Source organism: Volvox carteri (assembly GCF_000143455.1).
Source record: "Volvox carteri f. nagariensis unplaced genomic scaffold VOLCAscaffold_11, whole genome shotgun sequence".
Classification (NCBI taxonomy): Eukaryota; Viridiplantae; Chlorophyta; class Chlorophyceae; order Chlamydomonadales; family Volvocaceae; genus Volvox; species Volvox carteri.
The window spans coordinates 1,575,637-1,589,923 of NW_003307554.1; the positions used below are offsets into that span (position 1 = coordinate 1,575,637).

A 14,287-nucleotide genomic window follows, 5' to 3' on the forward strand; every position below is an offset into this window, starting at 1 on the left:
ATCCTATGTTCACATATCCAGTTCATGTTTAGTTTTTGAAAGAGTCTTAAACTTATCCTTACAAGGTCTCCTCGGATGTCACTCATATCCATAGCAAGGTCATAAAGAAGTCAATGACATACAACCACAGCGATGCCGCTGGGGAAGGGCCCCTCAAAGTCTTTGCTTGGTCAGTTCCCAGCAGGGCGGCAGCTTTTACCAGCGGATTGGGGGGCTCGCCGACCCCGCTCTCGCATGCAGCCGAGACGCTTCGCGCCGTTGCTGCAAGCAATGCCAATAGCATTGTCCTCTACGCCAAGCAGAACCCGGATGTTCAGCGCTTGGTTTCGGGTTATGAAACTTGGGAGCGAACGCTTCGTAATGAGGCGAGGCAGAGGGTAGGCTCGTTCAAGCCGCCGGAGACACTGCTTACAGCTCAGTCACCGGGGTTGTCTGAAGATTGGGACCTGCTGCGCCGCGTCAACTCGAATAATGCTCTGGCCTTGTCTACTTTCATGAAGCGGTCCGCATCTGACCCTTCGCTGGATTCGCCACAACATTGGAAGGGAGGGAAGCACTGGACATTCAACGTGGGAGAGGATGATAGCTCATGCTCAGCCATAGACCAGCTGCAACATCAGCAGTCGCAGGATGTTACCGCGCCCACGCTTATCAGGTCCTTCCCTCGCGTGCCCACGGCTCCCTCGCTGCAAGAACTTTCCGATTCCTGGGTTGCCAACGAGGCCGTGGCCAAGAATTTGGAAGCTGTAGCCCAGACCATCATCTCGCGGTCAAGGCTCGCGTTGCAGTCCGCGCACCTCAGCATCCAGCAGACGGCTGCAAACTGCCAGCAGAATTTCCAAATGCTGGGTACGGCCCTCCAGCAGAACCTCGCCACGCCCGGCGCCGGTCTCGGCGCTGCCCAGTCTCCACCCGCCGGCCTCAGCAGCACCATGGCCCTCGTTCCCTGGGCCATACCAAATCCAAGCACCCATGCAGCGGATTCCCCCGATGCTGCCACAGTCCCCACCTCCCCTGGCCTTGCCGGCCGCCCAGCTGCGAACACCAGCGGCGACGCCTCGGGATCTGGGTCAGAAGTCGCCATCGGCCCCTGGGCCATCTTCCCTCGCTACCTCCGCGCGCGAGAAGCGGAGCTGGCAGCAGCTGAAGGCCTGGACGGCGCGGCGGCGACGCCCTCTCCAGCGGAGTGGTATGCGCCCTTCGAGAAGTACATCGAGGGGCTGGAGCACAACCGCCGATTAGCTCTGTTGCGCGGCTCCTCGCTACGGGAGACGGGCCGTCAGGTGGCTATCGTGACGACCGCCAGTCTGCCGTGGCTGACAGGCACGGCGGTGAATCCCCTGCTGCGCGCGGCGTACCTGGCCAGCAGTGGCGACCGCAAGGTGACGCTGGTGCTGCCGTGGCTGTCCAAGGCCGACCAGCAGCGGGTGTTTCCAGCAGACGTTACCTTTGAGACGCCGGAGGAGCAGGTAATCGGGGTCCGGGATAAGAAAAGGATGGGGAAGGATGGAGGTCGCTAAGAGTCAGAGGGCTGGGAGGGGTTGCGAATGAGGGGGACCTGGGCGTGGGCGTGTGTTCCTGCGGTATAGTTTCATGGGGCCCACCGCGGTGGTGGTGGTTGCAGGAGGAGTTTGTGCGGCAGTGGGCTCGCAACCGGACGGGATTGGAGTGCAACTTCAAGGTGGCGTTCTACCCTGGGCGCTACGCGGCGGAGAAAGGTGAGTGTGAGCGTGTGTGCGTGTGCGAAGAGGGATTGTGTGGGACTTTGGATTGGCGTTGGTGTTGGTGTTGGTGTTGGAGGCGCTGGCTTGTTCGCGCCAGGCCTGTCAGCTGGCATGACTAGCCGCGGGTACGGTTGGGACGGCGTGACTCTCTCACTCTCTCCTGCCATCAGCCGCCAACACAACACGCAGAGAGATGGTGTTGGGGAGGGCTTGGCGCAGTTGGTAAAACTCATTCATTTGGGTTCATTTGGGTTGGGTTGACGTCACTTTCGCTGCCTCTGCTCCTCTTCTCCTGGTCTCCTCCTCTTTCCTAGGCAGCATTCTCCCTGTGGGTGACATCACGATGGTCATTCCTGACCACGAGGCGGATGTGGCAGTATTGGAGGAGCCGGAGCACCTGAACTGGTGGGTTTTGCATGAGGAATGATATGTGGGCTCAGAAGAGCGGGGACGGGCTGGGATCGTGTGGAGAGGGGGGGTTGAAGACCGCGGCAGGATTGGCCTGTTGAGAAGTTCATCAGAGGGGTGACGGTGGGCAGGAGGGTGGCACTTGGCGGGATATGAAGGGTAAGCAAAGGAGATACCTTACCCTTCTTAACAGGAAGGGTGCTGGGCGATGGTGGGGGTTAAGGTTTAAGACTCAAGTGCTGGCCTTATTTCTCATCCAGTCTTTCTTGGCCATCTAGGGAATGGTCAACTTGTTTAGGCGGCAAGGGGTAGGGGGTAGAGGGCCAGGTTGTTAGTTACCAGGGATGGTGGGAGGCACATCGGTGGGACGGTGGCACCTGAATGGGAATAAGGATTGCGGCGGAGGGCGCGCGGGCGGTTGGGTGTATGTGGGGTTCATCACGGGCATGTGCGGGGGACGGGGCCGCGGGCTCTGCCGTATTTGCCTAATGGGACATCGGGCAGTGGTACGGGCGTTGAAGTCACATCTCTGTTCCTTGACACATTCCCACCCGGGTTTTCCTGTCCCTCGTCCCCCGCTGTACTCTGGCTTCATCGCCGTGAGGGGGGCATCCCATCATATTTTCAGAACGTATATCATGTGTTCAGAACACAACGCTGCTACAGTTACCCTATCTTCTTGCCCGTCCTCTGGGCACGATGTCATCTGAACCTGCATGTCGGTCCAATCGTGCCACCTCCCTTCCCCCCCAAGTGAAACCCCTTCTCCCCGGGCTGTTCCCTCTCGCGCTCTCTTGTTTATCCCCCACACCTTTCCGGTTACACAGGTACCACCACGGGCGGCGCTGGACTGACAAGTTTGCCCACGTGGTCGGGGTGATGCACACCAACTACCTGGACTACGCCCGGCGAGAGGAGGGCGGCCAGCTCAAGGAGGCTCTGCTCAAGTGGGTATCAGGGCTAGGGCCAGGGGTGGTGCATACGTGATGGTCGATGATGGTGTATAGGTGGGTGGTGGCGGGTCCTCGTTATAGCGGGTTGTGAGTTGTGGGGGAGGGGAGAAAGGCCTAGCTGGTGGTGCGGGTGGATATTCCAGCCTGTGACGCTTTCTTTTGCCCTCTGTGCAACCGTGCTTCCTTTACTGGTTGTTGTTGTTGCTGTTGTTGAGCCATTGAGCCACACTGCTTGGAAACCACACATTACAGGTACCATTACCGCCACTACCAGTTGCTGTCTTTTCCATTTGCGGGGTCCTGCTTAGGTGTCTAATCGGCTTGCCGTCTATCGCTGGCGGATTGTGGCTGATTCAGCGGCCACCGCCTAGGTCGCCTGGTTCGCATCCCTCCTCTTCGGAGGGCAACTTGTTTGGGACGAGGGCGCCCCCGGGTCATGAGGATGCTTAGTATGTTGGCACCGAGTGCACTTTTGATCATGTTGAATCAAAAGTGCTAGAATACAACTCCCGTTCCGTCCCGTGCTGTGCTGTGCCGTGCTGTGCTCGGCGGCTTTATGTCTAACCTGTGCTATGCACCCCTCTCCTCCCGCGTTGCCCCCTCCCTCCCGCGCAGGCACATCAACGCCTGGATGTGCCGCATCTACTGTCACAAAGTAATCAAGCTCAGTGATGCCGTACAGCCGTTGCCCCGCCAGGAGACCATGTTCGTACATGGCGTGTCACCGTCTTTCCTCAAGGTCAGGCACCTCGCCACCCCCACCATCACCTCACTACCATCACACCACCACCGCCAGCACCTCCACTACCTGTTCTTTGCCACCACTACTGCAAGTCCAGAGGAAGGGTGTGTGTGTGTAGGGGGGCCAACTTACTGGGCTGACGCAGGGTTGATGAACTGGCTGGACTGGCTTATATACACACACACACACACACACACAGATATGTTTTTGATGGCTGTTAGGGAGGGCTGTTATCCGCTTGGGTGATGCCTCCATGTTCATTCCAGAGCAGCATTTGAATGTTGCCTTTCGTTGTGTCTCTTTTGTTCCTCTTCAGTCATTCTGTTTTGGAATTCGGACTTTTCCTCACGTCACCTTTTTCCTCACTTTTGAGCTCTTCTGTTTTGTGTCCGGAGCACGGCAGGTGGGGCAAAGCAAGGCGCAGTTGGCTGCGAGCGGCGAGCGGCCTTGGAGCAAGGACGTCTACTTCCTGGGCAAGGTGGGTCCTGGGGGCTGTCCGGGGGGGCCTTGGCATTGACCAGGGGGAGAGGGAGGGGAGGCGAGAAGAAGCGCGTTGCGAATGGGGACATGTGAGGGTGGGTTACTGAAACGGCATCGGTCGTGCCGGGTAACATGGAGGTGGAAATTGTGTTGTTGTTGTTGTTGTTGTTGTTACATGGTCGTGGGTGCGTTCCCCGTACCTGCAAACCACCCTAGTACGAGCCGAGGGCTCAAGGGCTGCCAAATCGCCTATAAGCACCATCCTACCTCGCACTTCCAGCGAAACAAGTGATGAAGTATACTAACGACCAAAGGGAACGATAGAGTTGCGGTGAGACCATATACGTTCCAGCATCCTTGCCAGGCGTTCAGGTTCCCACTTCATAGCGTCCTTCATATGTTCGAAGCGTGGAAAGCCTATATCAGATCTGATTCCGTCGTAAACCGGGCAGTCCAGCAAAATGTGTTTCTCATCCTCGATGTGGCTACCAGTGCCGCAGCAAGGGCATACTCGCTCCTCCCTAGGTATATAACGCCGTCCCTTACGCGTTCTGTTAGCCGCCAGTGCCCAACAGCAAAGCCTAAACTGCATAAGCTTGCGATTCGCCGAACGTGGGATAAACATTGTGATGTGCGGGAGCACCTCCTTCCTGCCCGCTTGCTCGGCCGCCAGCCCCATCCAATGCTTATACTTCGCCATGTGAATTCCTGGTTGCTTGCCGTCGGACGGATACACGTCAGGCTGGACATCTAAACGCGTATGCTTCCAACCACTCATTAATCGGTCCTTGAACTCCAAAATCACACCTTCTGGCATTGGTTTGTTTTGTGTGCGGTTGGCAGTGAGGGCGGTGTCCTGCCGCCCTCGACGGCGCCGCTCATCTATCTGCCCTGCTCTGCCCTGCCTTGCTCTGCCTTGCTGCTGCACTTTGCGGCCGTATCCGTGTAATGATTCCACATCGCCTCGGCTGCTCGCCTCCATCTTCACCCCGCCACCGCCGTTCTCTGGTCAAATTTTCTACATCTGCACGTGTTCTCTCCTCTCTCTCGTCCCCCCTCCTCCGCTTGCGCTTGCGCCGTTACCTTACCTGGCTGTAGTCGCAAAAAGGTTGTGCAGCTGATAGCTCAAAATGGCTTTCCTTGATTGTAAAATTTCCGTCGTGTTCGACTGCCCTGCTCCTCTTCGCTGCTCCTGGAGTATCCGTTTATTTGGCTAAGTTCAAGTATCAGCTTCATCCGTCTGTGGCTCGTCTGTGCCCCTCGTCCTGCTTGCCGGCCGTGCTGGCAGGTGCTGTGGGCCAAGGGCTACACGGAGCTGTTGGACCGGCTGAAGGAGCACACGCAGCGCACGGGGGAGCGGGTACCAGTGGACGTGTACGGCAGCGGACCCGACCTCCAGGCACGTCTGGGACCACCACTGGCCTCTCTTGTGTGTGGGGGGGGGCTCTGGCTCTGTGGCTCGGGGGGGGGAGCCCGCTTACGAGGACACCGTGGGGGGGCCCACGGTTGATAACTGTGTGTGTGTGTGTTACATGGTTGGGGGTGCGTGACCCCATACCTGTAAAACTACCCATACGAGCCGAAGGCCCAAGGGTTGATAACTGACCGTCGTCAGGCGGTAGATTATTTTTAGCTTTTCTGATCTTTCCGCGTGGGATCCTACTTACAGACGCACACGCACATGTTTCAAGGAAAGGACATGCACACGCACATCTGATCTGGACATAATGGGCATCCGGATGTATCGCAGTTCTTGTTGATTTTGCTATCTAATACGCTCTCTACCTGCGTATCCATACGCGTTTTCCCTCCCTACTTGTTCCCTCGCCTTCCTCCCATACTCCCAATGTTCGTATCAACTTCAATCACACACATGCAAACATACATACACACGTACATACACTACATACTCCCCCTGGGGTGGGTTGCTGGAAACGGAACAAACTCGACTTCCTTCCGTCCGCTGCCACTTTCCTATTCATTACCTATCTCAACTTCCACCCCAACCCCCAACCAACCACACCACCCCCAACCTCTTTCCACCCCGTGTGACTCTCCTGGCGGGACCCCAGGCGGTCGAGCACGAGGCGTCCCGTCGCAATCTGGCCCTCAGGTTCCGGGGAGCTCGCGACCATGCAGACGCCACCCTGCAGGACTACAAGGTAGGGAGGGCAGGGGGGGGAGACTCCCAAGGGGAAATATGGGGAGCTGGTTGGGTGGGGCTGAGGTGGGGCCGAGGGGCAAGCAACTCCTAGTTAGCAACGCGGTATCGAACCAGGAAACCATTCATTCGAGTGGAATACATATATTCCACTCGTTTACATTCCACTCGTTTACAGAATGCTCTTTAGTTTTTTTTGTTGAGGTTATTAATGTAGAATACATTTAGCAATGTATTTGGCGAGGCACAGGACGGCTCCAGGTCGGGATCCAGCCCTGCCACCTGAGGCGGATGTATGGGCTGGAGGGCGGAGCTGCTTTGGATCTCGTGAAGCCTGTTTGTGTTCCTCCTCCGTGGTCCTCTCCGTTCCCCCCCCCCCTGGCGATGCTCAGGTGTTCATCAACCCCTCGCTGTCGGACGTGGTGGCCACCACAACCGCCGAGGCGCTGGCCATGGGCAAGTTCGTGGTGTGTGCCGAGCACCCCTCCAACAAGTTCTTCGAGCAGTTCCCCAACTGCCTCATTTACCGGTGCGTTCCGTCCGTCTTACGTGTGTACGATGATGTACGGCTTGAGTGGTCCCGGTCGGGACATACCAAAACGTGCGCCAATGTCGGACACGTCTTTCTTTTTGGTGCGTCATGGGTCCCTCTCAAACAATGTGAAAATCCATCTGTTCATGGAAGAGGAGTTGTCTATTGCGTAGTAAGTATTGTAATAATGTGGGCGAGTATGCACTTTTGTATATCCTTCGAAATCGAGCTGCAGTCCTCGTCTTCTCAACACCGTCTGTTGTCTGCTTGTGTCCCCACGCTCGCTTGCTAATCCGGGCCAGCTGCCGTAACAGGCCTGGGGGACTCTGCCCGCCGAGCTGCTTCGGGATTCCTCAACTCCAACAACAACCCTCCGCTAACCCTTCCCCTCCCTATCTCCCTCTTTTCCCCTCGCATTGCGCCGCTGGGGCCTCCTCCCCTTCCGCCATCACCACCTCTTCCCTACATGTGCCCGGACTTACTCTGCTGTGACTTAACTCCCCTCCCCAACCCTACCGACCAACCAACAGGAGTCCTGATGAGTTTTCTCAGCAGCTCCACCGCGCCCTCACCACCGAACCGCAGCCTCTGAGCCCGCAACAGCTTCACAGCCTGACCTGGGAGGCGGCCACGGAGCGCTTCCTGGACATTGCCGAGCTGAGACCGGGATCCATAGGGCCCCTGGACGTGGCGCTGGACAACGTACTGGCGGCGGCACACAACCTGTTGACCGGCGTCGAGGGCCTGCGGGTGGCGGCTGGCGCGGGTGGGTGTTGGGATGGGACGGCGGGATGAAGGGCGTGAGGACCTTTTGGCTCGGTAGCGCCACCACAACCCCATGGTGTGCATATGACTCCCCACCCCAACCTCGCCCCACCCAGGCGCCAAGACCCGGGACATGCCCGCGCGCATCACTGACTACCAGCCGTCAGACAACGACGTGGGCGGGCTGTTTGACGACAAGAACCGAGCCCGCCGGATCTACAGTAAGGCGGACGCCAAGCAGCAGCAGCAGCAACAGTCGAAACCGGGGGTTTTGCAGCTGCGGCCGCTGGCGCCGGTGCAGCAGCTCGCGGAGGCAGCCGCCGCGGCGGCCGCGGCGGCGGTGCCGCCGGCCCTTCCGGCGGCGACGGGGTCACGGGACGCGGCAGTGAACAGTGGCGGCAGCTCGGCGGAATGAGCCGGGAGCGGCAGTGGGGGGCCCAGCTGTGCCCGCAGCCGCCGCCTTCGCCTCCCACTAGGGGGCACCGAACCCCTAGCCCGTACCACCCTTCTCCCTCGACCTCCCCCAGCAGTTTAGTACTTTGGGCACCGGCAGTTGACTCGTTGCTTTTTTTGCACTGCATACACATGTATTTGCGTTGGCGGCCCCCCCCCTCCGTTTGGCTACCTGCCAGATGTCAGGCTGGCAGAGACAGCGAAGGGTTGCCTGCGTTACCTTCAGGTTGAGCAGCAACCCGCGCGCTGGCCCATGCGAGATGCCATCCGGCGCTACATCCTTGACGCGGAGAGGGTTCGTATGGGGGGCCCTGCCGCAGGGTCCCCATCTTGTACCCACGTCAGGCGCTTTTACGGCACTGGTGTTGCCGCTGGCAATGCCGCAGTGAGGGGAGATTCGGTGTAGGCAGCCCCGGCGGCGATGGTGATGGTGGTGGTGGGGCTACGGTTACTGCTCTGCTGCTCTGCTGTTGCTGGAAGAAAGCAGCGGCAGATGTAAAAGGCCTTCCCGACAGCATCACCTCACTAACTTGTGACGGGTCCGCTTTTCTAGTTGTATGTATGTGTGTCTAAAGTATGTATGTTTGTATGATTTACTTGGGAAAACGACTTGTTTGTTTTGCGCATGTTGAAACGGTGTTTTTGTGCACCCGCCCCTGCTCCTGCTGTCCTACCGAATGAAAGCCGTCTTGTCACGTTACGAGCGCGCGTGTGTGTGTATGTGTGTGTGTAGTTGCCTGGTGCACATGGTTATCTTGTTGGCGGCCAATCAGCTGTTGGACCTGGTGGAGGGGGATTGGGAGGGGAACGCAGTTCACCCTCTTACAAATGACAAGGGGGACGCAAGAGCGCGAACGCCGGGGCAGCAGAAGCACTCTTAGCCCCCCACTGGATCTCCTCCCGCTTCTCCGCTGTACAACTACCCACAACTCACCAAACGTTACAACACTGCGCACGATGTCCGTCCGTGGCCCCGCTGACGCGGCGGTGTTTGTCGCCGGTCATGGGCATGGCACGTTGTCAGGGAAGGGCGAGTCGTTGCGCAGCACGGTGCGGTGCGATGGCGGGAGCTTAGGGAAGGGACAAGGGAGGGAGAAGCGGCTGCAGCGGAGGAGTAATAGGCGTTGACGCCATCACGCCAGTTTGGCCTTGCGAACTCAGTGTGTTGCAAGATTGAGTTGGTGTCGTTTCGCAGTGCCTGGAGTGTACAGTGCGCACGTGTGTGTGGTCTTGTGTGCGTTGACAGTGCTTACATGAGGAGGCATACATCGTCACGCTGTGTTGCTGGCTGGCTGACTGGCTGGCTGGGGGGGGGCCTGCGCAGCGGTCGCATATTAGTGCGCTGCTGCGGCAGCTCCTAGTGTATGGTGTGAACAGGAAGAATGGACGGGAAGTGCCGGCCTAGGACGTTGCACCTCCCCAGGAGTATATAGACTTAGAAGTAGAAAAACTGTAACGCTAACAGCAATAGTAGCAGAAGCAGGAGTAGCGCCGTTGCTCCTTTATGACGGAATTTGACTGTCTCGTTGACTGAGGAAAAGGTACTGGGCATAGCTTCGTCCGAAGACATTTCCACAAGCATGGCTTTCTTGTGTGCTTTCACCTCTCCCTCACTCCCTTTCTCTTGTTCTATTTGTAGACGTGTAGTCAGCGGAGTGTGCTCGCTCCGGCGCCCCCTTGTGAAAGGTGTAGAGTAAGCTACGGTGTGGTGTGTGGTGCGCTGCGAGGTATGGAGTCGACGTGAGGAGAAAGGTGGACGCAGGCTAAAGGCACGGGCAAGGTGGCCGGTATTCCTCTTGATTGCGCAACGACATGGGTGGTACGCCACCGTGTTGTAACGCGTGGCACGTGTTTGCATGCATGTCGCAAAGCTGGGCCTGAGTACGGAATGTTGTACGAGACCCCGGGCTCCTGTTGATCTTTAGTGGAGAAGACTTGACATACTAGATAGATAGAAAGGGGGGCCGAGGTGGGCAGGGAGGCGATAGGTCAGGTGTTCAGCTGAACCACCACTCCCAATTGGTGACCACCGGTCCAGCCAGTGTGGGTCTTTCCCGGCTGCGACTACGGCTGTGGCGGTGGCACCGGCTTCCAAGGGATTGAGACGTCGGTTGTTATGGGGGGGCATTATAACTGACGAGCTGGAATGATCGTCCGAAGCCGGCAGTGAGGAGCAGGGGAACGGTGCGGGGCCAGCAGTAGGTGGTGCTTCTTCTTCTTCTTCTTCTTGTGGTGCAGCTGCGGAGCTGGCCAAATACGCATATCCCCTGTTTGTTGAGTTTCCAGGGAGGGTGGAAGGGGCCACATATGTACGTTGTACGATGTACAGGTTCTTCTGACGGTTGAGGTGGACGTGGATTACTTCCCTCCGTGGCCCCTGCCTGTACGGCAATTACCCAGAGATGATGACGTCATCGTTAGGGGACCCTGGTTCGGCGTCATGTGCTCGGGGGACATGGGTGAGGAGAGAGTTTGAGCCAGAAGTCAGAACGGAGGGGAGAATGGGAAGGGAGCGCAATGGCCCCCGCTCTGGCAGCAACCCCAACCGCTATTGGGGTATCTCGGGGTCCCCTCTGGTCGCCGCCGCAGGATTGCCCGGGGCCGTTTCCGGCGATTGAAGATGTCTTGTAGGGTAGATGAAGGCTAGCGGGAAGCAGGTTGGTTGGTTGGTGCTAAGGAGGCGCGCTAAAGCTTCGCCTCCTTTCCGCACGCATACCCCGTACCTGCATGCAAACGCACACGCCGCTTCTTTGGCGTGGCGTGGCGGCGGTTGTGCAAGGGTTGCGTAGGATGCTTGGAAACAAAGGAGGGAGATTCAGCCGGTTTTTAGTTACTTTTATGAGCGTGCACGCTTCGGAATTGTCTTAAGGCCCGTTGGGGCCGTTTGTTTGAGCATGTTTTTTTACGTAGGCAGTTTGCTGTCTAGCGGCGCTGGTAAACGACGACGATGGGTTTTAGGGGGCACGCATACCTTTCGTGTATCTTGACAGGAATCGACAGGGAACGGATGACAATCCACACAGTTGTGTGCACTTGCATGCCTTGCACCACGCATACGCAGTAGCCAGGGTGCTAAAGCAGGTTCTGAACGCATGCACATGCGGTTTCTTTGCCGTTCACCAAACCCTCTGTGGCCACTTGCAGGCCGACTGCTGCATGGCCCTTCCATCACCTCTTTGGAATGGCATTATTGTGTGCCCCATGTACTTATGTGTTGTACCGTGGTTGTATGCCTATCTGGGGGGCTATAGGAGTCTGCCAGTCGCGTGTGTTTCTGTATGTATGTGTTTGTCGTGTGCAAGCGGTGTATTGATGTGCGCAGGGATATGTGTCCTCACACATCCCTGCGCATGTGTGCGCGAGATGGGGTGATGCCTCATATGCGGTTATCGTCTCGTTGCGCGGGATCGGCCCCCGACCTAACCCCCCATCTCGACCCATGGGGCATTTGCTGCTGTTGTGCCAGCATCAGCAACACAGCAGCGACTGGTGACGGTGGCCCACGACGTACGGAGTCCACAAGGCTTCGGCGACCAGCGGCGCCTGTAAAACAACACAACGGCGGCGCGCGAAGGGCTGTGTTCACCAGGTCCGCTTGCGGCTGTTGCTTCCGGACTCTGGTTTTTTCGGCCCCTGACGCCAGCTACAAAAATTGACATCACTACTACTTCTTTGCTGTGGGAGGTTAGGAAGGGAGTGTGACAGGAGGAGGAACAAGCACATGTCCCGCGAGCCTGGGGCCCCGTGTCGCTCATGTGGGTTCGCCAGATCAGTTACGTGGCCGTGGCCGTGGCAATGTTTGCATCAGAATATTTCTTGGGTCGTCGCAGCGTGGCATGCTTTGTCTCCAGTTTGGACATGTTTTACACAAGAATGCTGATAATTATGACAACGATTATGATGATGATGATGATGATGATAATGATTATTATTACAATCATGATGACGATGGATAATAAATGTTTATTATCCCATGCAGCTTTTGGAGGTTGAGCACTGAACCCGGCATGGCTCCTGGGCCGGTCTTTCCTGCGTGTACTAATGTAGGCCCCCATTTAGTATTTGTATAGCTCTTTCTTCCTGAATCTCCCATAACACGAAGAGGGAATGTTTCCCCAGCGGGTTGGTAGGGAATTCGGCCCTTAATGCGCCACCAGCCGTCGTGTGATGTGCTAGGCATCTGGCGTCGGTGGATTGGCTGCCGCTCTGTGACCGCTTCCAATTCTTTTAGCTGGTTTGAACGCATGATCTTTTTATCGAGTCTGCGCTTAGCTATAGGGGCTATGTGCTCTGGGGCGATGGATTCGCGGCTGGATGCAATCAAGTTACCGTTGGGTTCTGGGGCGGTCTAGGCCTTAAGGAAATGTAAGCACAGCTTTGTGCCGATGCTACATTTGAAGTGCAAAGACGCACGATGTGTTCGTAACTTGATAGCTACGGCCGGAGGGGCCGGAGGTGGGACTGCTGGCCGCGAAGCTTGAGACAGAGGGGAGTTGGTGGGCCCCAGATCAGAAGCAGCAACAATAGCAGCAGAAGCAGCAGGCCCATACCCTCCAGTCCGAGCACTTCGCAAGTCCCAGTTCGTAAGCGGTTTCAATAATCCAAAAGATCCACTCCGTACCGGTAGGATCCACAGGATCAGAAGACTGATCTGGATCCTGCCGCTGGCGGTTCTCTTTTCCTTAGTTGCCGCCGCTGTCCGTGAGCCGCGTCTGGCCTGGCCGAACCTAAAATATAGCACGTGGCAGGTCCTCCACAATGCAAACAGACGATGGCGTGGTCGGTAGAGGAACACTGCCAGACAGACACATCCAGGGAAACGTGTGGACCACTCCTGCAGCATCCGTACGTCCCTCGCAAGCCCCATAAGTCCCACTCACACAGACTTTATGTGAATAAAATGCCCCAATTGATTCTCAGTGCATTGGATACATGATGAGTAAAAATGAATTCCAGTGCCCGAAAAATGGTCACCCGAACAATAGTTGACTGAACGGTACGACCTGGATAATGACAAACCTTCAAGGCTCAGGAAAATGAAACATTCCATACGTCGAGTTCCGTTACATTGACACTCCCGTCGTGTCCCTTACCCATCCCACATTGTTACCAGCTCAGCAAGATAGCTCAGCAAAACTGGAATGTGGGGCAGCCACCACCGCAAGCCTTCGCCTGTATACTCGCTTTCTCCAAACAAACCCCCTAACTTGGCACTCCACGAGAACCACTTAAGGAAAGCCCGTCTTCAACGCTCCCAGTGGTATGAGCGGAGGAGTCTGCGCTTATTACACCGTCATTTCGGGCTGCCATTTTTCGCCACCCACTCCAGGTAGCGCTTCCGCCGTAGCGTGGTCAAGACCTCCCACTTCAGAGCAGACGCCGTGTCACTTTTAAGCTTTGACTCGGGGGTCTTCAGCAAATAGGAGTCAAGGCCACCCATATCCTCGATCATCCTGTATACAAGCCGGTGGGGTCAGCGCCTGTGCACTGCACGCCAGGTCCTGCCATCTGCATACCTGAGCGTCGAGTTAGTCATGGTCAGGGGTACTTTCCGGTCGAGCACCTCGCTATATAAGTGGACTTTATGCCATTGTGGCATGACCAAGGATACCCGCCTGCGACGGAAGCAAGAGTACCCATGATGTGTCGCCAGAGGCTGCTCAGGGACGGCCCAGGAACGTCAAAACCTACTCGTCTTTGCTCTTTGGATACTGCCGCACTCTCAGTGTAATTTGATTGTCTCCCCAAATCACTTTTCGTTTGCAAGCCTGAAGGCGTGCGAAAGCTTCTTGGGCTGGCGGAATCAGCCGCTTTAATAATTCTTGAGCTGATGCAGCTTTTGACATTCCTCGCAAGTACTTCGTCAGAACGAAGGTAAGCTTTCCTGCCGCAGGATTGGCAACGACCACTCTTCCTAGGAGTGTTAAGCTACTTTTCCACAAGGATTGGGTACTTGAGAAGGACAAAAAATTGCACGACGGTAAAAGTGACGCAAAGTTACCCTAGACAAGTAGAACAAATTAGGCAAAAGCTTCTTCGCCAGTTGTCGCCACTTGCTACAAACACACA

The 14,287-nt window shown here is 56.8% G+C and overlaps 2 protein-coding genes across 2 annotated transcripts; one reads left to right on the forward strand and one right to left on the reverse strand.

The window, feature by feature from the left end:
• Positions 1 to 132: 132 nt before the first annotated feature.
• VOLCADRAFT_116955 (uncharacterized protein) lies at positions 133 to 8,180 on the forward strand (the record flags this gene model as incomplete). The annotated part of the gene is made up of 15 exons (XM_002948684.1): positions 133 to 169; positions 241 to 502; positions 656 to 849; positions 1,036 to 1,382; positions 1,413 to 1,469; positions 1,625 to 1,718; positions 2,039 to 2,129; positions 2,960 to 3,079; positions 3,701 to 3,824; positions 4,231 to 4,305; positions 5,596 to 5,736; positions 6,380 to 6,469; positions 6,861 to 6,997; positions 7,531 to 7,766; positions 7,882 to 8,180. The coding sequence occupies 15 exons, from the start codon at positions 133 to 135 to the stop codon at positions 8,178 to 8,180; spliced, it is 2,304 nt and encodes a 767-aa protein (XP_002948730.1).
• A 5,088-nt stretch (positions 8,181 to 13,268) lies between these two features.
• Positions 13,269 to 14,287, reverse strand: VOLCADRAFT_120673 (uncharacterized protein). Its single transcript, XM_002948820.1, has 3 exons — positions 13,910 to 14,287; positions 13,735 to 13,833; positions 13,269 to 13,671 (listed from the first exon to the last, which is right to left on the reverse strand). Exons 1-3 carry the CDS (start codon positions 14,062 to 14,064, stop codon positions 13,512 to 13,514), a joined length of 414 nt encoding a protein of 137 aa, XP_002948866.1. The 5' UTR covers positions 14,065 to 14,287; the 3' UTR covers positions 13,269 to 13,511.

Bases quoted from the DNA above. Each gene is read 5' to 3' on its own strand.
- VOLCADRAFT_120673 (XM_002948820.1), bottom strand. From the start codon at position 14,064: ATGTCAAAAGCTGCATCAGCTCAAGAATTATTAAAGCGGCTGATTCCG. The intron at 13,834-13,909 runs GTAGGTTTTGAC...CTTCCGTCGCAG, and splicing joins TATCCAAAGAGCAAAGACGA to GCGGGTATCCTTGGTCATGC. The intron at 13,672-13,734 runs GTATGCAGATGG...GCTTGTATACAG, and splicing joins ATGACTAACTCGACGCTCAG to GATGATCGAGGATATGGGTG.